The sequence below is a fragment of the Artemia sp. Qi Xiang Cuo genome, chromosome 18 (genome assembly GCF_049724085.1).
Source record: "Artemia sp. Qi Xiang Cuo chromosome 18, ASM4972408v1, whole genome shotgun sequence".
NCBI classification, from domain to species: Eukaryota; Metazoa; Arthropoda; class Branchiopoda; order Anostraca; family Artemiidae; genus Artemia; species Artemia sp. Qi Xiang Cuo.
Window position 1 is genome coordinate 35,856,349 of NC_142811.1, and position 26,783 is coordinate 35,883,131.

A 26,783-nucleotide genomic window follows, 5' to 3' on the forward strand; every position below is an offset into this window, starting at 1 on the left:
GCTCATAAGAAGGCCCAAACGATTGCAGTCCTTGAAATCTCACCCCTTTTTGGTAAATGGTTAAAAAAAAATCCAGTGGTCACATGCTGTGTGCAGTCCCAAGCACAAAGGTACCAAATTACATGCGTGCCCTATTTCAAGACAGGTTTCATGCATATTTTTTTCAAGAGAAGTGGCACCGTATTGAAACGAAAATCTCACGCACCTGCTGAAATATCAGCCCCGTTCCACTTCCAACTTGGTATGTGTAGAAATATAGGATTCGTGTCAATTGTTCATCATATAGGTATTCAAGTTCGAACTACGGAGTTTTATTAATAAAATTAAAGGGTACTTGACAAAAAAAAATTTAAAAAAAAGAAGAAGTCCAATGCCTGGACTTGTATACTCTGAGCATATAATAACATTCATTAAAACTATGTTTATACATGAAGCACGGGTTCATAAAACAAAAAGTATGTATATTCCTTAAACTGGTGAAGAGGTAACCAAAAAGAAACTATTAGAAATACAAATAAAAGGCATTATAAGTCGTAGTATCCTGCAATAGTTTCATAACAGCCTACAAAAAGCCACATCACACACACTCCCAGGAATCATAATCCATTTTAGCTGCTAAAGTTGGAGCAATTTTGCATGTCCCGTGTTCTTTGCCACGTAATTTATTCTGTGGCTGGAGTATTAAACTTGCTATAACATTGTAACCCTTTATCTAAACCAGTTCTATTTTAGAATGGAAATTTTGCCGTTGTTGGATCATACGATGGAAGATGTATTTTTTATACTACAGAGAATCTCAAATATCATACTCAGATACATGTCAGGTCAACGAGAGGAAAGAACTCTACAGGAAGGAAAATTACTGGTATAGAGCCACTTCCTGGAGAAGACAAGGTGAGAATATAATAACCAAATTTGAAGTATTTTACGATGTACGTTTCCAATGTGGTTTCCGAGAGGTTGCCAATACCCCTCAGGTCTGGGAAGTTCCTATGTAATTTGCTTTTTGAATAAACGATGCCTTTAGAAATATCTTCTTTTGCTGATCCCCGTCCCCCTTATGCTAAAATATCACTAGGATATCACTAAGATAGAGCCGTTTTCCGGATGAGGTGACATGAAAGTTAAATAAACTGAATCTGCAGTACTTAAGAGGGTACCGGTTGGGCCAACTGGGCTCGGTGGTTGACCTGTTGTTCTACTCAGCTCAATTTCATTAAGATCTTATAAAATGTTTTGTTTCTGAATAGATAATATCTCTTTAAAAACTCTTCCCTTTGTTCCTTCCTTTGAGCAAGGTTTCTTTCTTAATGTGGTTACCGTACTCCACCCCAAAAATACTCCCCCCTCCTGAAATGTTGTTTGTGTGCACTCATTCTCATCCAGACAACAGTCCAATTTAGTGCCTACAGAAACATCGATGCTGAACCAAGACAATTTATTTTTCGAAATTTTTAAAGGAATTCTTTTATCAAAGTAATAAGGTTTTTTTTATGAAAAGCTCGCAATTAGTTGCCCTTGAGTCTATTATTCTTACTCTGATGCACGCTCGTTTGGATCTACAAACTCCCTACATAAAGTGAAGGTATTCTTTGGGGTATTAACCATGGTTTTAGAATTTTAATAGTTAATATTAATGGTCCTAGTCTAAATAATGGTGTGACTTTTATAGAACGTTTAATTATGCCGTCACTCTTGCATGATGCATGGTTTATCTAAAAACGACCACTCAGGAGTCGTATTTGTATTCGACCACTCATGAAAACGACCACTCATATGGTCGAATTTGTATTCTCATCGCATAAATATTACGATAAAAAATAGAACGATCAATAACTACATAAAATGCTGTCATACTCTACGCTCGTCAGTCAAATATTCCGGGAATATAATTTAGCTTCAAAATTTATGGTTTTTAATACTAAGAGGAATCATACAGTTTTTTTACTGCTTGCTTGCGTTATAACTCTCAACAAACAATGTTATAATAGATTGCTTGTACGTATCATAGGTAGTCAAAACTCGTTAAAGAATAGGTCTTTTCTTCGTGCATTTGGGGAAATTTTGGGGATGGGCGGGAATTGAGTTGTGGTGTAAATAGCAGTAACCCTAGAAGCGGAAAAAGTCTTTAGCCCAAACATTCTGCGCCAATTATTTTCATTGCAACCAGAACTTCTCATTTCTTTCTGTAAAATTCCTACTTTCTTTTAATTCTTCTCTCGTGAATTATTCTCGCCTCATTTGAGGACGTTCTGCTTTTCGTTTAGCTCCAGTTGAATTTCCAAAAAAGTATGATTTTTGGCTGTCTATTGTTCTTTATCTGTAAATTACAACCCGAATCACCTGGTAATTTCCTTGATTTTTGTTCTAGAAAGTGTTGAAGCACAATTTTTTTACAGCTTATTGTTTTGGTCAATCAAACGGGTACCCAAAACTACTATTAGGCGATTTCTTTGATATATTGTTCATAATGAATATATTTTTGGATTGTTTATTTTTGTCGTTTTATTCTTTTAAATTTTGCTTTTCATATCAACCTTCATATAATGAAACTACCAACAAACTATCCAAACTATCATATCATATCAAGACCAAAGAGCATATCTTCATACTATTGAGTAGGATCGTAGAGTATCATATTTTGCTCCCTTAAGTCATAAATGGGGTCTTTGTTCATTAGAAAAATTTCAAGAAGCATCTTTACATTAGCAGAGGTAGAGGGGACCAGGTCCGATGGAGGCAACAAATTTCTAAGTAGCTTTAGCGCAAAGACAACCTGACATAACATACGGTGTAAGGAAACCACATTTAGCATATATAAATTTATTTCGCCTTTTTTTTCTTTAAATTATGTAAAGAGGAAATTGGGCTTCTGACAAATTTAACAATCTTGTTTCCCTCTCTGGTAAAATTTTGACGATATGAGATGCGCTCTTTGGCATTGGAGGTAAATAAATGTGTAGCGCTGTCCAGATAAATCCATTCCATTTCAACCAATTATTGTTTGTATTGAAATCCATTAACTTATTTCGATGGTATTTTGAAATAGAAAAAATATGTATATAACTGTACTTGTGGATTGATGATTCATGTTATGTTATACTTGTATGGTGAGATCTATGCATGTAAAGAAGTAAATCGAGAGAAAAAAAAATCCCTTTTTGGAATATTTCAGAGATCTATGAAACTATTGAAGAAATTTTATTTACTGCCATCTGTAAAAAAAAACACTCTGTTGCGAGAAAGACTTAAGGAACAAAAGATTTAATTTCAGTAAAAAGATCTGCAATAACTGATCACTATATTCATAGGAACACTCACTCCTGATCCTTGATTTATCTGATGCGCTCATCTCTCCGGGGCCGGGGCTAAAAAATGACTTTCTTATGCTCCAGACGTTCTATTTTCTGGGAAAGTATCCTTCGCACCAACTTCGGAGCAAGAAGAGAATTTCACATTCCTTTTATACACCCCCCCCCTTGTGCAGGATTAGTATTCTTTCTTAAAGTTCAGCATGAATTATTGACAAATTTGCTATCAATAAATGAGTTGTAGGCAACTAATATTGCTTGGTTTTAGGTACTAGTCACGTCCAACGACAGCCGGCTTCGACTTTATGATCTGCGAGATTGTAGTCCTTCTTGTAAATATAGAGGATCAGTAAATAATAGCAGTCAAATCCGGGCCACTTTTAGGTGAGCTTTTTTCTTTTTTAATTTCGTTGTAATGAATTTTTTTTTTAATTTATGTCTCGTCTTACTTACAGGCCAAACAGAGAATGCAAGCATGCATAATATGGAAAACCTTTAGCAGGGTTGCGTTTGCGGAATTTATTATCATTGAATCTATTATATTTCGTTCACGTTTATTAAGTATAAATTAAAAAAAATGCTAATAGTTTACACATGTAACTATATGTTAAGTTAAATCGTCAGTTTGTTTCATGGATATTTAGTTTGGAAACCAAGTGTGAAAAAAAAACTTCCCTTTTATATGTTTGTTTTTTTCTGGTCTGTTATTGTAATGCCACTGCTTTTGGCTGTTCTAAACATTTTTCGTGTTCAACAGTTTCACTTTTCAACTGTATGTTCCATTGACATGGTAAACTATAGATTAATTCGGGGGATTCAGTGGCGATCAGGATTATCCATTCCTCCATATTTGGCAATTGTTCAACAGTTTTGAAGTTGTACTTTTTTAATAAATAAAACTGGTTTTCTAAATCTAAATATTTTTGGAAATGTTTTGACTCGCGCATTTTTCCTAATTTAAGTAGCATTATATTTATGTCAAAACCAGGGTTGCCATCAAGGCGTCCAATTTTTGATTTCGGAAATAAATATCTATGTTCTACAAATGAATCGTGGTATTTGGCATTTTGTAATTTTGCCATGCCAATTACATTATTATCTGAGAAATTATGAAATATATTGTGAAGTTCAATGAGATTGGAACGTACTTGCACATTATGACTCACGAAAATCATTTTGTCCACAGAGGAGTAGTGATACATAAATAGCAAAGGTAGCATTTGAGTAACTAAATGTTCTCGAAAAATATCCAAAGTTATTTTCGGTTGATGAACTTTAACATGATCGATTAGATCATCATATATAGTGTCCAGTGTTTCAATGTCATAATCATAGTCTACAAGAGCTTTGTCGTCTGCTAGTATGAAAATTCGATGTATTGTTTGAATGCTGTTTATGTCAGCAAATATGTGAAATTGTATTTTTGCCGAACTTTGAACCAGAATCCACGAGATTGTTTCAACTGCCCTGAAAAATAAATGCAAAAGAGTTATTAATGTCAGCTTCAAATTTTAGAAGTTTTATCGTTCTTTAAGTATTATTTTCATTTAAATAGAGAAAGGTCGTTTATTGTCTACAAGAAGAGCTTAAAGGTTTAATTTGCTTTTAAATTTTCTTGGAAAATCTATTCAGTTTTATTTGTTTATAAATTTGTTGTAATGAAACTGAACTAGGCTTGAGATTTAAAATTACTGAGTTGTTGCAAACAGCTAAGATTAAAATTGATAACATTTATCCTTTTCCAGTATTTAATAAGCACACTAGATTTTATTTATTTTTCCTTATTTTATATGATACTTATATTCAGTTTTTTTTAAGGCCTGTTGTGTTTTTTTTCGCCAATCATTGCAACATTTGATTTGCTTAATTGTTTTTCTGGCATTTTCTTTTTATTTATCTTTAATGCTCCTCAATTTAGAATAAATAAATTTATTGCTCTGAAAAAGATCTGCATTGTCGGGCAGGGCAAAAAGTAAGTGAATATATAAAACATTTTTAAAATTCATTATAAAACGAATACAGTAATGAACACTAAGTCAAGCAGGCTTTGGAAGCACGTAGAGAAACACAAAATTAGTATTTTCTGCAACAACTGGAACTATTTTCTCCTGGGTGAAATCCAATACAAACGAAATAACTAAAGTTTTTTTTTTATATTATATAAAACGAGATTTATTACCAATTTTAAAATAAAATTTATCAAATGGAGTAGAAAAAACGTGGTTAAAGATTAGCCCTTCCAATAACTCTCTTATTGTAGATACTTCTTAAAATCTTTTAAACTCGGCTATTCTGGGGCACATGGTAGAATCTCTCTTCATCACTAAGCAGCAATTCTCAAAATATGGTATTATTCCCACGATTATTTTAGCTTCACCTTTGAAATTGGCTAAGTAGTCGAATACCAGGTTATATCTGATTTGTTCTACGAGACTTAGAACAACTAGCTGAGTTGCACACCGTTGCATCTCCTAGCAGCTCCTTTTAATGGAATCTCTTCCTAATAGGTAGGCAAAAGTCGGGTTGAGAGTCATCATTTTGCCAGTGACCATGTGGTTGCTATAGTTTATGGCAGTCCAAAGTTATCCTTCTGAAATAAATCACGAATGGACTGTTCACAATGTACCATTGTGCTGGTTAGGAGGGCTGTATTGTTCTTTATTAGAAATATCATGGAGATCCTATATTAAAGAACATAAGCAGTACTACTTAACGAAACCTTATTATCTAAAGCTGTGAAGGAAGGCGTTCCCTCCAATTACATCAAGGCTGGTTAAGGAAATAAATCCCGATTCAATATTTGGTGCAAAAAATCTTCTAAGGCACATACAAAACGGAAAATTAGTAGCTGATAGACGTGGCTACATTTACGAAAGCCTCAGTCTCAGAAACGTTTTCATGTGGCGGCTTTGTCTACACTGCGTTTCTGTGTTTCTGCTTTACTGTGTTTCTGATGATTTCAAAAGGATCTCTACCAGAATTATAACTCTTCGTAATTAAAAATTACAGGAGTAACTTGTTGCAACCCCGTTCGCACTGATTACCCTCACTAGGAAAGTTGCAGGCAGAACTATCCATCATAAGGCTATATGTGGCGATCAGTTGCCGAGTGGAACTGCGTTTCTGTGTTTCTGCTTTACTGTGTTTTTGATGATTTCAAAATGATCTTTACCAGAATTATAACTCTTCGTAATTAAAAATTACAGGAGTAACTTGTTGCAACCCCGTTCGCACTGATTACCTTCACTAGGAAAATTGCAGGCAGAATTATCCATCATAAGGCTATATGTGGCGATCAGTTGCCGAGTGGAACAACATATTAGCAGAAATAATCACCGAAAGTGAATCTTTAACTCCTCTAACAAGAGTTTTAACTGTTTATACGATAGGTTTGATTTAGTAGGATTAAAGCCAAACTGGTTGTGTATCGCCTTTTGCTTGCCTTGAAAGTCTCGTAATTGTATGACAGAAAAATATGGTGGCTTTGTTCGAAATTCTCCTTTGGCAGCAAGGTATAATCTTGCTTTGTCCCTGGTTCTGGTCTTCCATCTATTTTGTTTATTTTTGTATCCTCTGTGTAAAAGAAATAGTGTACTTACTTTGCTGCGGATTTAGGGTCCAAGCTCACAAAAAGTAGGCCCATTGCTACATGTATTCTTTCATTCGTTGGAAGGCTTGGGATATTCGAAGCGGAATGTGTGACAATCATTTTATAGGACCTGTAAAAAAAAGAAAAAAGTTTCGGATCAGTAAAAAAAAAAAAAAAGAAAAAAAAAAAAAAGAAAAAAAAAAACAAATTGAGTGGTCTATGTTTTGTAGTAAATTTTTTAACTTTTTTTTTGAAAATAAGACTTATTCGTCACAAATAACAGTTCAGATATGGATAAATAATCCTTTTAATAGAGAGTGAAAAACAACATTTTATCTGCTGATTATGCTCGCTGTGTATGTGATCGAAATATCCAGAATTTTTGTCTTTGTTTTCCACTGTCCAATAAAAGGAATTTATCCCTATTTGAACTGTTATTTGTATGTCATGGAGAGGTAGTGGTCTTCGAAAATACCAACTTATTTCTCGTCTAATCTGAGAAATGAGAAGTTTACTAAGAACATAATCAAAGTTCCCACCAAGGTCATTTCCTGTTGGTGGAACATACTAACCGGATTCCTTATTTAAGTGATTTGAATTCGAAGTCTTAACTAAAAAGTTGGCACTATTCAAGGAAAAAGCAAGTTTTTGAGTGAAGATGGAAGAAAAAAGTGAAGATGAGCAAAAATGTTTTCCTTCGTAGCCTATACAACATATATGTACGAAATTGGCTCAAATACACCAGCTCATGAAATTTCCCTGCATCTGTAGAATTTTAAAAAATTAGCGCTTTACTGAAAGCTCAAAATCCACGCAAAAAACAGGATGTTGTTTTAAAAGCAGACAAGCCCTTAAGAAGCCTACATTATCTAAAAAAATATAATCTGTAAGGTTCACAAGAATCTTTCACCGGCCATGACATTGATAACTTGAGCATGCAATTGTAGCGATGGAAATTATTTGTGGCTATATAAGGGATTATTAGCTATAAAAGAGAGGACTGGGCTTGATTGTGGTCATAAGTATTGACCACGTCAAATCTATTATCGTACCTTGAAGCTGTGAACTTACACCTTATAAGTTCTCCGATAGCGCCGCTTATAGCGCTAAAGATCGTGCCAACAAGGCCTACGCCACCCTCATTTAACGAGAGAAAATTAAGTGTGTAGCCATATAAATGTGACCTTTTTTCTTCGAGCTATCTGGAGATCAGATTCCCTGGGAACGTACTTTGGAGATATGCGAACTAATTACCTGTCGTTAGGCTAGATACAGACATATAAAATGAAATAAACACAGGTAAAAAGCAATAGATTTATTGAGACTTACATATTTAGGTGAACAGCAGTAGGTCACTTCAAATGACAATAACGGTGACTGAGATACAACAATGAAAGAATTGCAAAGCTTGAAAGTCGAAATATTTCAGTCTAAATGATCCTGACTCTGATTTACGAATACCTCCAAAAAGCACTTTTACCCCACTATCAAACGTAGTTTTTTTTGTCCTGTGTTCTAAGAACTGGCTCCCAATTGGCTCAAGTGGCCCAAGGATGTGAACCCTTCGTCCAATAAATTGTTTTAAATATTTCTGATGATTCAAACGTTCACACGGTTCTTATCATTTAAACTTCCTTAGAAATATTGTGCGTAGCATCTTTTTTTTAATGCCCGCTGTCATAGAGAAATCCAAAGCTTGGACAGTGCCGTTCTTTGTCTGAGGCTAACTGCAGTTTTTTCTATTTGCTTATTAAGGACTTTTGATTTTTGAAACTAGATTTAACCTAATTTTATGAAGTCGGAATTATATTTAGAGAGAAAGAACTTTATTTTTGTATTTTAGATATATTACATTTTGCTCACAGTACATATTACCCGTCCCATTAATTAATGACGTTCCTTCAATTTGACTTGCTCGTCTTTTGATTTTTGAAATGTTCGCGAATTATTATCTATTTCTTCTCCATAATTATTTTATATTTATGTTATGGCTTAATCAGGAGTGCTAAAAATTTTCTCTATTACTTTTCTTATTTTATTCTACATCCTTATCTAAAACTCATCTACCGGACTAAGATTATTCATGGTTCTTGTCTAGCTACTGTACTAAAGATTTTTTTTTTACTTCTAACACTGATTACTTTTATGTTTCCAACAAGGTTGGGGCTATTTTAGCCTTACCTAAGATTTTTTTGAATTCACTTTTTACAAGGCTTTTTTTTTGATTTTTCTGTCTATATGGCTCACTACTTTCTATCTACGCTACATTAAATGAATAGCTCGACAAAGTTACACATAACTATCTGGACATCTTGCACTACATACAAGAACGGTTTAAAACACACAATATTTGGTTCACCATGTTCACTGGTAAAATTTAAACACTTTCACTGGGTATTTTTGCTGCGCGACGTTAATGATAGGATATTGGGATTTTTTAGTTATCAAAGTTATTAAGAAGTAACATTCGTAAATTCACATCTATTTCTTCACCCTTCGAGTTTATTTAGCGTACTCAATCCTTCTGTTGTAAATTATTTTCTTTCACTCTTTTCGTCTTGGCAAAATTTTTGAAGCACTTACGTTATGGTTTCTTCATGGGACAGTTCAAGCACGATTGTGTTCACACGACAAGCTTTCTCTAATTGTCAACTGGGAAATGATGCTTCCAACTACAGGTGTAGGAATATGCTATCAGAGTTCATTCTCACCTGCTTTTCGATAGTTCATAGGATGCATTATCATTAAGGGGTCGAAAACTGGGAGTGCGTTTATTTTCTTCTCAGCATATCATTTTTGGGATATTTTGAGGCACATAGAGAATGTATTCTCGCATAAAATTGTTTATTTGTGTCTCTTATAAAATTGTTAGCTCATGGCTTGCGTCTATTAACCTTTGCGGTGATTCCTAGGTTAATCACGGGGGAATTGAAGTTTGGGTTTGGAACAGGTCGACATCAAACTATAGTGACTCCTTCAACATATTATCTTTAATTTGTGGGAGGGGTATATTGTCACTGAGGGGTTGATCACTGGGGATAATTTTGGTTTCCAGGTCCATTGTTCAGAAATTATCTCATAACATTGATGGGATAACAGAGATATGAACTTTCCACACAGAGGGGATAGGATGGATTTCGAGTGATGGTCGAAAGGGATTCGACGCGTAAGTCTGTGACACATAAATAGTTTTTGGGGTCATCAAATATCGTGACTATACGGTCATATGGTATATGGGTCCATAATGATTATCAAAGGCGATATTCATGTACTTATATCTTGTACTGATCGATGAGGTTCTAAGAATTTATGTGATTATATAGTTCGATAATGCACTGGATACTGAGATTCAAATATTATGTTGCCTGATACGCAATATGGTTCGTGGTCGAGGAAACAGAGATCAAAGGTAACTGTTGTTTTTGTAGACGTAGCTTGGATGGAAATTGGCTGGAGTCCATGGTGAGTACTCTTCGTTGGTTGAGATATGATGAAAATAGATGCTACTAGGTTGTATCTGCACTGGGCAACTCATTGTAATGATCGGTATCCAGTATGTCAATCCACTTCCTGTAATAAAAATAACGAGGCAGAATGACACGTTCTTTAAGGTAAATACTCACAGAAAAAATAAGTTAGGTATTGATTGGGTACATGAATTTTAAAATAAGAAACAGAGTTCAAAAAATACACCAATATTAGTACACAAAACGAAATTTTTATCATGTTGGTGGAAATATATATGTAAAGTTTCCATTGGGAAATTCAATACATAGAAGTTTCTTCTAAGTTGTTATAGCATAACGACGATATAAAAGATTAATTCTTTAACTTTATGCTTTCTAATATACACTACTACATACACTTTATTTTAACTTCTTTCAACACTTAGCTAATTTTACATTAGACTTAAAATAATCATTAAACAGGGTTTGTGCTATATGGTTAATTTTGAGGTCTAATTTTGCAACATATTTCTGGCCTGATTTGTTCACACTTGTCTCTTATTTTTAAGAAACGAATGTTGCAGCTTAATAGCCGCACATTTTTATGTAAACGATACTATAATGAGGGAACAAGACATAGTAAGGATGAGTGGAGACCTCTAAACCCACTCATTTTCTAATGTCTTCCCTTTTTCTTGGCTTAGACGTTCTCATGGGGTTCCGGGTTTAACCTCTGCATTTCGGCTGTTTTCCCATGTTCTTCTCTTGGCTTTCGCCTTCTTAGTCTCAGGATTTTTCCGTAATTAAAAGTCAATAGGGTTCTTATGGTCAGGGAAGTCGCGAATACGAAACATACGGCCAGTAGTATGTTCCACCAGAAATTGGATGAGAATAATCCGTATCTATCATCCACATGCGTTAATCTTTGGTCTTCATTTGTAAATGTTGCACGCCCGCAACAAACTAAACGCTGCTTGAGGGCAAGCTCCCCCCAGACTTCCCACAAGACGTGGTCCAACACCACTTGTCGTTTTCAGTCGACCACGATCTTCCTACCTTTGGTTATTTTCTGTTCCAACCTTTCTCTCTGATCACCAATGTTTTGACATAACTCGTATTATTATTATTTTTTTTCATTAATATTGACTTGGTTAACTTTACTTGCACACTGTTAAATTTATTATGGTGGATCATAAGTTGATTTTCATAAGGGATTTGAAATTTGTCTTTACATTAATTAGGGATATTTCCATCTGTCAGGTTTTTTAACCGTTCTGCCTGACTGTGTCGTTATTTTCTCCTCTGTTTCTTGCGGTTTTTTCTTTTTCGGGTCTGCCTGCGAAATAAGATCAAACTTTTATATTGTTTTTTAAAAAGTTCTTGCCCTTTTAATTTCGTTTGTTTCGCGTGTGCGGCTGCTGAAGTCGGTCTTGATTTTCCTATTTCTTAAACTACTATATGGTCTGATTCGCCGTCAGAATCTTCGGAACTGGTTTCCGACGAATCCAGATTAGAACTTTTAGAGGTGGCAATTTTTGAGGTATCACCTGCCCTTCCTTCGTAAATTTCTACTCCTTTGGAGGTTGAAGGTTTATTCTCTAAGTCCTCGCCTTGAGTTTTCAACTCGGGAGATTTGAAAGATTCTTGAGAGCCTTGGGAGGAATCAAGAGTTTTTGCGGGGTTCCTCCACTGTTTGAATGCCATGTCTTCAGGGGGATGGGGCAGTTTTTGCACTAGGGATTCCCTCCATGAAGTCCACTGTTTAGGCTTGACCTTGGACACAGTTATATCATGATATTGTCTTTGCTGGTCCTCCTTGGGAGTTTTATTCTCGGGCAATGTACTTTGACTCGTTTTTATGAGGAAATTTATTAAATCCATATCTTCTCGCAGGTTTGTTTTAGTAGAATCTTTGGGAGGAGTTTTCTTTACAGTAATACCGGTAGTTTCTACAGCTCAGTTTAAATCTACCTGCAATGACAAAAGCCTTTCTATTGGTGTTGCGGGGGAAACCATATTGTCTGGAAATCTTTTGGGGGGGACAAGGGGTCGAAATTGTATCGTGGAAAAATTGGGTTTTCGTAGATATTGTGGAATTTATCTCTCCAGCGCTCTCTAATGATGAATTTTTTGAACCTTTCTGCGTTTTTATTCTTACTGGTACTAGTGATTTTTTCTTTGAAATAATTGCATTTTTCATAGATAAAAATTCTTCGATGTCTTCCTCATCGTTCTCATTATCGAAATAGTTTTATTTTAAATTAAAGGGTTTTAGCTCTGCCAATCTTGATCTAGGGGGCTCACTTTTGGTTTCTGACGAATCTGTAGACGAGGAACGTGATACACATATCTCTAGAAATTTGGCTCTTTTTATTCGGCTAACATGCGACTTGTAAGTTGTTCCACTATTGGGGTTCTCCATTTTAAAAGTATATTCGTTATAGTACTTTTTGATTATTCTGTGTTGTCCAGAACATCTGTTGGAAAGTTGTTTGCTTACCGTTTTTGCCTCGTTCTTTAGATAGACGCAGCCTCCTACTTTGAAATCTACACTCCCCTTAACTTAGGGTTGGTTTCTTAGCTCTTGGTTTATTTTACATTTTTCCAACTCTTGCCTAACTATTTTATAAGTCTTCCTCATCCTATTTATGAATTCTTGTTTGTAATCCTCTGAGTTATTATAATACTGCCGAGATTCAATAATCTCATTATACGGGATTATCACGACCAAAAAGTAAATAAAATGGATTATCTTTGGTTGTTTCTGAAGAAGCAGTATTGATTACCTTAGTTAAATAAGGTAAGAATTGATCCCAGTCGTTCCTATTGTCTTTCGTATAAATACTTAATACGTTAGAAAATATTTTATGCCTATTTTCTATTTTACCATTAGCTTGTCGGTGGTACGGAGCTGTCCCCATTTTTTCTATATTAAGAAAACTCATTAAATCTTTTGTTACTTTTGAAACAAAATTGCTTCCGTTGTCCCTTAAAACATTATTTGGAATGTCAAATTTAAAAAATAATTTCGCTAACGCCTTACTTGTGGCGTAAGCGCTTTGATTTTTTAATGCTTTTGCAAAGGTAAATCCGGAAAAATGGTCTATAACTGAAAGAATACAAGTATGGCCTCTGCTGGAAACAGGCAAGCCTCCGCTCGTCCCGTATAAGTCAAATGAGATGATATCGAAGGGGTTCTTTGCTAACGGGACTCTTCCCATTGGAGGATTAGGATAAGCCTGGGGTTTTTTCTTAAGTTACACGCTTCGCATGTACTTACAAATTCTTCAAGTTTTGTCATTGCCGACGGCACGTAAAAATATTGTTTTAATTTATGGAAAGTTTTCATTACTCCTAAGTGTCCACCTATATCTGAATGAAAATATTCAAATGCAAGCACCATTACGTTTTGTGGTAACACAGGTGTTATTTAAGTTAGGTGTCAATTTATCTCAGCAATTACGATTGAATATTATACTTCTTCGTAAGAAGCATATTAAAAATCGCCTATCTCTTCTCTTATAGTTTTGAATTTACACTGCAACACATTATCTATCGCAAAGTCGCGGAATAGCGTTAAACACCTCTTGTCCTTTTTTGTTTTCTTTTTATATTACCTAAAGACAGGGGACAACAGTCAAGCCTATGTTATTGTACTGCGTCTTTGACTTTTTTTTTCTTACATTTATGCTTGCTCATAGAATTGATAGCGTTAACTTCATTTTTTTCAGTTTCTGACGAAATATTTTCTGGGTATGTAATCAAAAGGTCACAAGCTGCGTTTTATTTACCCTTTAAATGTTCAAATTCGTAATCTAGGTCTTGGATTTTCATAATCCATCTGGCTAGAATTCCCGTGGGGTTTTTAAATGTGCGCAGGTACTGCAAGCTTTTATGGTCTGATCGTAGCATAAATTTTCTACAAATTAAGTAGTGTCTAAATTTATCCAAATGGTGGATTATAGATAACAAGTCTAAGTTTGTGGTGAAATAACTACTTTTGCCTTTTGATAAGGTTCTACTCGAACAGTATATAACTTTTTCTATTTGTTTTTGTTTAGGCGTTCCCTCTAGAGGATTAGGGTTTTAAACCGGGATTATTTGCAAAAGAATATCGCCAATGCCCTTTGAACTAGCGTCGATTGTGACCGCAAATTTTCCGTTTTCGAAATCAGGCAGTGATAATATTGGGTCTGAAGTGACTGTCTTTTTTAGATGGTCTAGGGAAGTTTGAGCTTCCTGGGACCAGATAACATTTTGTAAGTTCCCTTTATTTAATTCCGTGAGGGGTTTCGCAATTTGGGCGTAATTGCGCAGGAAGTTTCTAAACTAGCCAGTAAGACCTAACATTCCCCTTAATTCTTTCATAGTTCTGGGGGCTTTGAGGTTTTTAACACATTTTATTTTATCAAGGTCTGGGGATATCTCTCCTTGTGTTACTACTACTCCTAAAAATTTAATTTTAGGTTGAATTAAATTTACTTTCTTAGGCCGGCATTTTAAATTGCCCTGTCTAAACTTTTCGAACACCTTAGCTAATGTTGCTAAGTGTTGTTCAGTGTTTTCTCCCACGCATATGACATCATCAACAAAATGAATGATATTCTTTAATCCTCTTAACAGGTGTAATAGGGGTCTACATAGCGCGCTTGAACTTGTTTTAAGTCCAAAAGGTACCCTTAAGTATTCATATGAACCACATTCAGATGTTGAAAATGCAGTTTTATGGACATCTTTTTCGGCTATTTTCACTTGGTGGTAGCCTTGGGTAAGGTCCAAGGAAGTAAAAATTTTGTTTTTGCTAGAAATAGAGTCAAGAATTTGATCTATTCTTGGTAAAGGAAATTTATCGCTAACTACTTGTTTGTTAAGGGCTCTATAGTCTATTAGAAGTCTAAAGTCACCATTCCTCTTTGGTACTAAGATCACTGGTGCACTATACGGACTTATACTTCGGCGTATAATTTCCTTTTTTTCTAATTCATGAATCTTATTTTTTAACAATTCTTTGTGCTTATATGGCACACGATATGGCTGTTTTGCTACGGGATTACCAGTCGTTAAAATTGAGTGTTCATAAAATGGTATAAGTCCAAAGTCATCTTAAGATGCGGAAAATACATCCTTAAAATTCCATAATAATTCGCATAATTTTTTCTTAAGTTCCATGTCCGTAATATGATCCATATCAAATTTGTTTAAAAATTGCGATTTAGTTAGAAGGTACCTGTTATTTGAGGTTTTAATGCCGTTAACTAGGTTTCTTTTAGAATTTTCCCATCTATTTAAATCATTCTCTGATAAAACTTGGATTTGAACTAAACACGTCCCCTTTTTTATTGTAATTGTATCATTTTCGTGGTTATTAGTTACCGGAATAAAACCTTCTCCTTTGTCGTAAGATATAATCTGTTCCTCACATAGCAGATTTTCAGGAATTTCGTTTGATGATGTAGCAAACCATATTTCGGATTTGCTAACCACTGGTTCTATCATCTGTGTTATTCGAATTTTGTGCATTGTTTTGGGAGTGGCTTTCGTTTTCCTCATCGTGAATCCGTAATATTTCTCTTTACTTTTATTGTCCATTATATTCATACTGGCGCTATTTTGCACCATTGCTGCATCTTGTGGCGTCAAGTTGGTTTTTAATATATTTTTCCATAACTCGACTATTTTCTTGATTTGAAATTGAACAGGCAGTCTGTCAGTAATCTTTGGCAGTCTGTCATCCTTCATCCGCAGAACGTGCCCAGCCATCTCAACCTTTCTTTCATTATCGCCCTAGAAAACGGGTTACAACCACATTTTTCGGTACAGTCTACTGTTTGAAATACGGTCATTCAGCCAATCTAGTTTTTTCTGTAGAATTTTAACAAACATAGGAAAATGTCAGGTGTCAGTTTCCTTGAGCCAGCTTTTTAAGTAATCATGTTTGTTTGTGTTAAGTTTTATTTTGGTCTTTACTCCCATCAGAAAAAAACTTCGTTTTCTAGAAATATTATTGTAATGATTTGCTGTAATGATAGACATAAATTTCTTGAAGATGCCATATTAACGTACTTTCTTATCTTAGTCTGATACTTCACCTAAATCTAGCTGCAAAACAAGTCTATTCATGCGTTTTGAGACTCCTACCTATGCTTAAGGCTTTCAACTTTCAGGAGCCTCTAATTTTAGTTGACACAAGACATATGAAAAATATTAAGGGGAAGGAGAAGATGTACAAAAGAGACAATAGGCTTTAGCCAGAACCGTTCTGTCTTTTTTGTCAATAATATGTCCGTCTTGAAATCACAAAAACTAGTTTTTTTACGACTGGTAAACCTCTTTCAAAGCGGTCATTTTACATCGAATATAATGAAAACGAAAAAGAATCATTTAGTTCATACATAAAAAATTAACTAAAGTGAAAGCACAAAAGTCATAAAAACATGTAAACAGTAAAAAACTGTACGGTCATGAACCTAGATTGGGAGCAAATATTTTGCTTGTCTCGTTTCCTTGTATTTTTATAGAGAAGATCACTACACGGATCCAAAGTGGATTCTAGATGTACAATAAATAAGTTTTTCATAAGTTCGGAAAAACATGATTGCCTTATTTAGAGTGAAGCTTTTCTTAGTCGTATGTTTACCCGAATATTTAAAAAGTACCATATCTCCATACCCTCCATAGAACTCAATTCCTCCTAGAATTATTTAAACTAAATAGCCTTATTTATAGTGAAGCGTTTCTTAGTCGTATGTTTACCCAAATATTTAACAAGTACCATTTTTCCACACCAGCCACAAAAATAAATTCCTTCTAGAATTATTTAAAGTAAATACTTACACCCGCCCTAGACAGGTCAGAAAAACAAAATAGCCTTATTTACAGTGAAGCGTTTCTTAGTCGTATGTTTACCCAAATATTCAACACGTACCATTTTTAAAAACCATCCACAAAAATCAATTCCTCCTAGAATTATTTAAACTAAATACTTACCCCCGCCTCCAACAGAAAGTTCAGAAAGACGCGATAGCCTTATTTATAGTCGAATGTTTACCCGAATATTTAACGCGTACCATTTTTCCGTACCACCCACAAAAATCAATTCCTCCTAGAATTATTTAAACTAAATACTTACCCCCGCCCTATAAAGTTCGGAAAAACACGATAGTCTTATCTATAGTGAAGCGTTTCTTAGTCGTATGTTTACCCGAATATTTAACAAGTACCACTTTTCCATAACATCCATAAAACTCAAGTCCTCCTAGATTTATTTAAAATAAATACTTACACCCGCCCTAGAAAGTTCGGAAAAACACGATAGCCTTATTTATAGTGAAGCGTTTCTTAGTCGTATGTTTACCCGAATATTTAACAAGTACCATTTTTCCATACCATCCATAAAACTCAGTTCCTCCTAGAATTATTTAAACTAAATAGTTACCCCCCGCCCTAGAAAGTTCGGAAAAACACGACAGCCTTATTTATAGTGAAGCGTTTCTTAGTCGTATGTTTACCCGAATATTTAACAAGTACCATTTTTCCATACCATCCATAAAACTCAATTCCTCCTAGAATTATTAAAACTAAATACTTACCCCCGCCCTAGAAAGTTCGGAAAAACACTATAGTCTTATTTATAGTGAAGCATTTATTAGTCGAATTTTTACCCGAAGAATTGACATGTACGACTTTTCCATATCCATACAAATCCCTTCCTCCGAGAACTAATGAGATGAAAGAGCTAGCACCGCCCCATACAGTACGGAAAAAACACAGTAACCGTATATAAATTTAAGCGTTTATTATTCGTTTGTTTACCGGAATATTTAACAAGTACCAATTTTCCATACCATCCATAAAACTCAATTCCTCCTGGAATTATTTAAACTAAATAGTTACCCCCGCCTAGAAAAAATCGGAAAAACACGATAGCCTTATTTATAGTCGTATGTTTACCCGAATATTTAACATGTGCCATTTTCCCATATCATCCATAAAACTCAATTCCTCCTAGAATTATTTAAACTAAATAGTTACCCCCGCCCTAGAAAGTTCGGAAAAACATAATAGCCTTATTTATAGTGAAGCCTTTCTTAGTCGTATGTTTACCCGAATATTTAACAAGTACCATTTTTCCATACCATCCATAAAACTCAATTCCTCCTAGAATTATTTAAACTAAATAGTTACCCCCGTCCTAGAAAGTTCGGAAAAACACGATAGCCTTATTTATAGTGAAGCGTTTCTTAGTCGTTTGTTTACCCGAATATTTAACAAGTAGGCCTACCATTTTTCCACACCAGCCACAAAACTCAATTCCTCCTAGAATTATTTAAACTAAATAGTTACCCTGCCTCGCACAGAAAGTTCAGAAAGACACAATAGCCTTATTTATAGTCGTATGTTTACCCGAATATTTAACATGTGCCATTTTTCAACACCATCCACAAAACTCAATTCCAAGCTCTTTATTGATTTCACCTCTTGAATATAAAGTACATATACTTCATTCAAGAAACGTGATTAAACACGTTTTGAAACTACATGCTATTTGCATGCCTATAATCCGGTAAATTGCGTCAGAAAAACTTGTCCTTAATCAACGTCGTAGAAGTATTACCTATAGGACCGGTATTGCGTAAATCTCTTTGAAAAGGTGTAATGCCCTGTAGAAAAGGACCGGTAGAATACTATACCTACCAGAAACCGGTCCGGTACGGGGGCCTATGCAAATCCAGACGAGCATCTCTACTAACAACGTGCCATAGCCTCCTCAACCTGTCTTTCATTATAGCCCTAGAGGGTGGTATTGAACCACATTTTTCATATAGCCTATTGTTTGAAATACGGTCAGTCAGCCGGGTACCCAGAACAATCCTTAAGCAATTTCTCTGGAAAACATCTAGCAAATCTTCATCCGCTTTTCGGAGTGTCCATGCTTCAGAGTCATATTTGACCACTGTCATCACTGTAGCTTCTAATATTCTAATCTTGGTTTGCTTATCTTCCTATTCTTCCATACTTTTTTTAACTGTGAAAAAACACCCAGAGCTTTGGCTATTCTACTTTTAACATCTTCACTGCTCCCATCGTCTTTACTAATAATACTACCAAGGTAAGTGAAGCTGCCCACCTGATTAATCTTTTCATTACCCGATTTCACCTTTTCATCTTCACGTATTCCTAGCAATAGGGCCTTAGTCTTCTTAACGTTAATTTTGAAACCTATTCTAGCACACTCAACTCGCACAACCTCCAAAATCTCATTTATTTTTCTCATACTTTCTTCTCGGATGCTTAAATCATCAGGATAATCCAAGTCCAGGAGATATTTTCCTACCCATTTCATTCCGTGGTCTCCATTGCCTTTCCTGTGCTCCTTAAAACAAAGTCCATCAAAATAATTCATATAAAGGGGGATAGAACACAACCCTGCCTAACTCCTGATTTAATACAAAACCAGCTGCTAACCTCATTTCCTACATTAACCGCAGCAGTGTTATTCTCATACATAGCACTAATCACTTTAATGTATTTGTCTGGTATACCATACAAGGATAAAACCTTGTATGGTATAAAACGAAGGAAATTTCGTTTCTTTCTGAAGAAGAAATAAATCATCGATGAAATGAAAAAAAAAACTATAATGAATCTATTAATAATTTTAATTTTATTATATTAATTTTTTTTCTTCTTCGAGGCTTTCACTGTTTTGCCATGCTCTTGCATAAGGGTAGCGACCTCCCAATATTATTCCAAAAGAACGCTCCTCCAAGGGAAGTTTAATAAATTGGTACCCAAAAGTTTTTTTTTTCTGTGTGTGTGTGTGTGGGTTTTGGACCTCTACCCTATAAAATCCACCTTATTTCCCAAATGTCCAACCCTGGGTTGAGACTTATGCGATAAAACTAGCATTCTTCTGAAAGCTATCTGAAATCCAGGGTAACCTTGAAAATCAAGGTTTGGATTGCATGTTATTGCAATGGGTAGTGCAATTTGTTAAAATTTACTTTTTTCTTTAGATCTATCCCCTGTCAAGGTTCATTTCCTCCCATTGGCCTTTGCAGTGTGACAAATTTTCTCTTATTTTGCTTGTTTTAGTGAAAGGTTTCTAATAAATGAACTAATTAAATACATATACTTATTAGATTCTTCAGGCGTCATTTATGAGGGGAACACGCGTGAAACAAAATGCAGGAAATTGCAAATCAATAAATTTTCATATCTAATTGAACAGAAAATGAAATAGAAATTTCTCATAGATTGCGAGACCTTCAAAAATTTGCACCATTTACTCCTACCACATGCATATGAAGCATATTAGTTAAAGATATTTGGATCAAAACTGCAAAATAACCTCTAAAAAAAATCAACTAATTCGAATTGATGTGCTTCATAGTAAATAAGGAAGCATTTTCATCAATTCTCTTTTTTTGTTAATTTCACGTTTTTCTTATAATTTTCTTATAATCAAATCAACCCCCTCTCCAGTTTTTTGACCTTTCATCCATGAGAAGGGGCCTGGGAAAAAGTTTTTGGCCCTTTCATGCGCCTGCTATAGAGGGAACCAATATTGGATAAAATGATTTCTGGGCCCTGTACCCTCCGTCCTTACGGAAAATGTTTATATCCTTTTGACCTAGAGAACGATTCTTGAATTTTTCAAGCGAGTTGCTCACCCAGAGTCAAACAAGCCCGCCTTATCCATTACGAAGCCCTTTAGTATACAATTGACAGTTTGAGCTATTTACAGCCCTTGTCCCAGGGGATGTGGGGTGATGTAACCCCGGGAGCTATATATACTGGACTTCTCCGCCATTTTAAACAAAATAGCTATCCCAAGATTTTTTTACCAGATATTTTTGGCGAATACGGACAAGTATTGGGATTGGTTGCCCTCCTGTCACTTTTGACTCTTAATAAAGAGCCCTAGAACTTTCAATTTCCAATTAAATGAGCCCTCTTCGAAGTTTCTGAAACCACTCATTCCATGCAAAGTGGCCGAAAAAATAATACATTGATGACAATTTGCTTAAGTAGCGCTACTGTGCTGCCTCTGAAATAAATCTATGCCCAAATGTTTTTTATTGAATTTAGAGATCTTATTGGCAAAATCGCTTAAATTACTGGCTGAGAACGAAATTTCATTAATCATCATGTCAGTATTTTAATCTTCTTTTATTCATCTTATAATCCTATTAATTTCATGCTCTCACTTAATGAATTTAAATAGTGAGACGGTAGAATCGCGGTTCTTTGCGTCATGATTTTACTGACTCCACAAAATATGAGGGGGGGGGGGCTCCCCTGACCTCTCTGAAGGATGCTTCTGACTGTGTGTACTAACACTGTTATTACGTTGAAATCAGGTGTTGACAAAATTAATAAAATGGCTGTAGATCTTATTAAACACTTGAAACATAAGAATGTTTAAAAGCCTGTTTGGTTTTTAACGCATTCGTTTGGCGACGCTGGAGTTTTAATATTTTAACACTACCATTGAACTGTCATGACGCATGAATTTGCAGCAAAAAATGGACAACATATGATGGGAAATGCACAAATGTCGCTCTTCCGCGAACACAACTATTTTAATTTAGGATTGATGTTTTAAATTAGAAACCTACCTGAAGTCCTGCATTTCACTTCTTTGATTCTGATCTGCTCCGTTGTAGAAATAATAAATGATTATCAAGGCTGTAGCAATCACGCATTTTTCTGTTTTGTTGCGTCTTCGTTTAATGTAACACCTTAGAAAAAATCGTTGTGATAGTTTTATATAGCGAAACAGAAGGTTTTCGGCGATTCTACTTCTGAACAATATAATCTACTAAATTACTTGATAAAGCCTTACTATAACATTCTGATGTGTATGGCTTTAAACATTGGTCATGCCATTAAGATTGAAATATCTCAGTTAACATAAAAAACAGGATTATGTGGAGGAACCTAAAAGAAATATTCTTTGAAAGCTGATTAACATAAACAAATTGTTTTATTAGTGTTTCCAACTTTATTACCGTCATTTCAGAAGTAGCGCAACACAGTGTCATTTATTTTGTTCTTTTTTTCTTTCTCGGGCACTTTGTATAGGGGGACTGGTCGTAAAACTTTGGAGGGGGTTCATTCGACTGGAAATTGAAAGTTCTAGTGCCTCTTTAAGATTTGAAATTAATTGGTCGGTAACCGAAACCCTCTTAATTCACCCTTTTTTTTGTTACCCAGGCCACCCACAGTGTCTGAGACATTCGGTCAAAATTTTCAGATGTCCATTTTGTTCAAAATAGTCGAATGTCCAGTATTTTTTCCCCGAGGATGACATGACCCCCGAAATACTTGGGGCAAGGGCTGTAAATAATGCAAATTCCCACTTGTTTAAGAATAAGTTTCATGGTACTTATGTATTATACCAAACACACTCAAGAGGTGAAGTTCGGTTGAACATAATGAAATATACCAAAACATGATGAAAACATAATACTTTAGTTCATATAATTATATTATTTGGGCTATGTATTTGCACATTGGGAGGAGGGGAGGTAAAGAATCCTAACTTTACTTCCCTCCTCCCTAATGTGCAAATATATAGCCCAAATTATACAAGTCCAATGCATTCTGTATCGAATCGGATCTTATATATCTTATATCCTCAAGCCCCTGAACTAAGGTAACCCTAAGACAAAGGGAAAAATAGAAAAAGATATTAGTTATCCCCAAAACAGGCCTGACAAAAGGCCAGGAAAGGGACAAAAACAATTTCCTTGGCTACTTCTCGTGGAAGGGTGTCAGAGAAACTTGGGAGGGGGTTCGTTTGATTGAAAATTGAATGTTCTAATACTTTTTAAGGTTTGGAAGTGATTTGAGGGCAACTAGACTAACTTCTGTGTCCTTTTAGGCTACCCTGTCTCTTAATATTAGATACAATTTTTGAGGTAGCCATTTTTCTTAGAAACGTAGAAAGTATTAATAAGTATACCTCTGAGATCAACATAGCCCCCACATCCCCAGGAACGATGGCCCTAAATTACATAAATTACCCGTTGTTCAGAGATGGGGCTTAGTAGCATAGCTCTTTGGGATTATTTGCTAGGCCAAGATTCCTAGAATTTAGCAAGATGGTAGTCTGGAAATGACTAGGAAGCTCGAGTAAATCAAAATACCGAACAATACTATAGATGAATAAATGAATCCTAAAATCAATAAGCAAGTGAATATTATGGCAAAAAAAATGCAAAGCGCTAATGACCTTCTATCCTTTAGACGGTTTAAGGGATGGCATTCCTACTCCTGATTTTGGTAATTGCTGTTCGTTTGAGTTTGACTTGATTATTCATTTTAATTTCTGTTCATTTTGGATTTCATTTATTTATTGATAGTAATTTCTGTTCGCTTTCAAGTCCAAATTATAACAGGAATACTATTCTGTCCGTTTTAGGTTTTAATGTGACTCTTTACTGTTCATGGAAAAGTTCCTTTTTTGTAAGACATCTTTTGCTTGACTAACTTCTGTACGTTTTTTTGCAATGTCTTATTATTTTGGGTAAATATAAATAATTATAAAGCTTTTCTTTCAATTTTATGCTTAAGAATTAGCTTTTTTAATTTTAATTTGAATATTCAGTGAAAGTTTGGATCAACCGTTGTTTAGTGGAATAAATTTCTAATAATAGCTTTACAAAATAATTTTGGGTGAATGAAAAGGGGGAGTATTCTTTGCATGAATTGAAAATCATATTGTTTTTTGTCATCTATATGGCTGAAGCCATCCTGAGATCCATCTTGTTGACAGCTTTGAATATACATCTATCTTGATCCACCATTTTGTTAAAAGGTTTTTTTTTATACTAAATGTATGAACATTTTTACTTCATTTATCAACACGAATCCAGTTTTGTTGTCTCAAGAAACAAACAATTGATGCTCCAACTCAGTACAACCAGATTTGTTTCCCTAGTGTTTGTTTTTTTGGTCTGATTTGAATTTTCCTTGGTCTTAATGTCTTTCCTTGGTCTTTTTTTTTAAACTTCACTTTTTAGAAACAAACATTAAGACTTAAAGGCCAAGACCAAAAAAAACCTCCAACTTTTCTTTGGTAATTCCTGTGAAGTGCTGAATATTTTTAAAGAAATTTTAAGTCTAAGTTTTCTATGAATTATGATTAGAATATTGTCAAATTAAAAGTTGGAAGTGACTAAAACCTTACTATTTGAATGGGTTGTCTAGGCTGATTTTGGTCTGATTTGAATTTTCCTTGGTCTTAATGTCTTTCCTTGGTCTTGGCCTTTAAGTCTTAATTTTTGTTTCTAAAAAGTGAAGTTTAAAAAAAAAATCAGGCAAAAAAAGAACGAATTGAACCTTCTGCCAATTTGCGGTCTTACTAGAAATCGTAAAGAAAATACAAAACGATTAGCTTCCTTTTCGAATTATTGTGAAAAAGAAAGAAGAAAAAAGTATGTATTTGAAAATATTTATCGTTATCATTAAATTGTAAGCTAAAGTTTAGGAAAAAGAGGGACCGGAGCTGAAGGGTAGGATTTTCCTTCATGTTTATGGTACTATTTTCGTTCTGTCTTATCGTTACACTTCACTTTCAAAAATCGATTTCAATCAAATATTGAAATCAATTTTTTAAGAGTTAACAAATAAACATCGTCATAAAAACTTACAATTTCACAATGAAATCAATGCCACTCCCATTTACACTTAGCACATTTGATGTAACCCTGCTCATTTTTTTTCACTGAATTTGTGTCTGTTCATGTCGAATGAAACTCGAAGTATAATCATGCATTTTTGATTTGTTTAGCTGCGTAACCGAATTTTTATTCTCTAATATAATGAGAAAAGTAAAAGTATAATCGTTTATATACGTTACGAGCTATGTGTTATTTAGGTTAAATAGTCTGACTGATTTTTATGGTTTGTAACACGGGTTAAAATAATGGTAGTTTGATGAGTATTAGCAACATCTCTGTAATATTGCTTAAATTTACATTCATATTTTATGGAAACAACCTTCATCTATTTTCTGCTTAAAGCTTTCCAATTTTTTTAGTTTTCTGTACTAATCATTAAAATAGCGTAGCCAGGATTATTTTCTTGCAATTCGGTTTGGTTTCTTTCTGGAACTTACCCTTTTCTTCACAAGAATTAAATAAAAAAAACAATTTTTAACTACTGAAATTAAGGAGCAACATAAAATTTAAAACGAACAGAAACTATTCCGTATATGAGGTCGGCTGCCCCTTCCTTAATACCCCTTTCTTCACGCTAACGTTTTTTAAGAACTTTTAAAAAAGGTTCTGATTCTAATTACACGGCCCTTGCGTTTCAAGAATTGTTCTTAAAGAATTGAGACAAAGGGTCAAACTTTAGCGTTAAGAGTGGGGTATTGAGGAGGGGGCAGCCCACTTTATATACGGAATAATTTCTGTTCGTTTTACGTTTTAATGTTGCTCCTTACTTCCAGGGAAAAAAATTTGTTTTTTAAATTTAATTTCCAATTACTTTTCCGATAAACCCAGGAAATTCATACCCCCTCCGTGAAAAATCTCCCCCATGAAAATTTCCTCCGTAGAAAGTTCCTCCCATGTAAAATTCTTCCGCCGGGAAATTACACCCGGACGACTCCATCCTCGCATCAAATTCCCATGGAGAATTTCTTCTAGTGATGATTCCCCCACGGAGATATTCTCCCGTGGGAAATTCCCCCGCCTGCCACGTAGAAATCCCCTAGAGAATTCCAGCTCTGCTGAAAATTTCCCCGGATAATTCCCCCAAAGCCTCTCGACATGTAAAATGGGGTCGCCAACGAGAAGACAAGACAAATAACACAAATTTCGTATACGAATTCTTGCAAATTTTCCCCATGGAAAATTTCCCCTGGAAAGTTCATCCCCGGAAACTTCCATCTCCTTAGAAGATCTACCCCCAGAAAATCGCCTCTCCTTTCCTGAAAAATGTCGGTATACACAATGGACAACTTTCATAACTTGTGGCCCTTCCTCCGGTGGCTGTGGGGGGTCATGTAATCCCCAAGGACATAGATATTATACCTTTCAACTATACTGAACAAAATGGCTATCTGAAATTTTGATCAGACGATTTTTGGGAAGAAAAGAGCGTGGAAGGGGAACTAGTTGCCTTCCAAAATTTTTTGGTGACTTTAGAAGGGCTCTAGAAACTTTAATATCCGTTCAAAAGAGCCCTCTCGCGATGTTCTAGGACCATTGGCTCGGTATGATAAACCCTGGCAAAAATTCCCTCCCCCCAACAAAAAAATAACCACGCATCATTGCTACCCTTTTTTGTAGTGGGTTACGATCAACTATTTTATTAAAATTATTGATTATTGTTTGAGGATGGGAGGAGAGTTGAAATTATAGAAAGGGTTTTCATAGTATTTTATCATTCAAATATCTGGTGTCTTATTCTATTTTTGTT

General features: G+C 34.9%; 2 protein-coding genes across 3 annotated transcripts in view; one reads left to right on the forward strand and one right to left on the reverse strand.

Moving 5' to 3' along the window:
• LOC148941445 (WD repeat-containing protein 44) overlaps positions 1-26,783 on the forward strand; it is a 128,904-nt gene that overhangs the window by 70,553 nt on the left and 31,568 nt on the right. For both annotated transcript variants that reach the window (XM_089104381.1, XM_089104380.1), the window contains exons 12-13: positions 733-894; positions 3,580-3,695. In XM_089104381.1, the coding sequence (XP_088960507.1) occupies positions 733-894; positions 3,580-3,695 (278 nt within the window). The remainder of the gene's footprint in view (positions 1-732; positions 895-3,579; positions 3,696-26,783) is intronic.
• On the reverse strand, positions 3,694-25,144 carry LOC148941446 (xylosyl- and glucuronyltransferase LARGE2-like). The gene is made up of 4 exons (XM_089104385.1): positions 25,007-25,144; positions 21,968-22,090; positions 6,911-7,030; positions 3,694-4,778 (listed from the first exon to the last, which is right to left on the reverse strand). The coding sequence occupies exons 1-4, from the start codon at positions 25,069-25,071 to the stop codon at positions 4,016-4,018; spliced, it is 1,071 nt and encodes a 356-aa protein (XP_088960511.1). The 5' UTR covers positions 25,072-25,144; the 3' UTR covers positions 3,694-4,015.

What these genes read in the sequence shown, in the direction of transcription:
- LOC148941446 (XM_089104385.1), bottom strand. Translation starts at nt 25,071, where the DNA reads ATGAGCAGGGTTACATCAAATGTGCTAAGTGTAAATGGGAGTGGCATT. An exon ending in AGTGAAATGCAGGACTTCAG is followed by an intron (nt 7,031 to 21,967) that starts GTAGGTTTCTAA and finishes TTTTTTTTACAG; the next exon opens with GTCCTATAAAATGATTGTCA. An exon ending in GACCCTAAATCCGCAGCAAA is followed by an intron (nt 4,779 to 6,910) that starts GTAAGTACACTA and finishes TTTATTTTTCAG; the next exon opens with GGCAGTTGAAACAATCTCGT.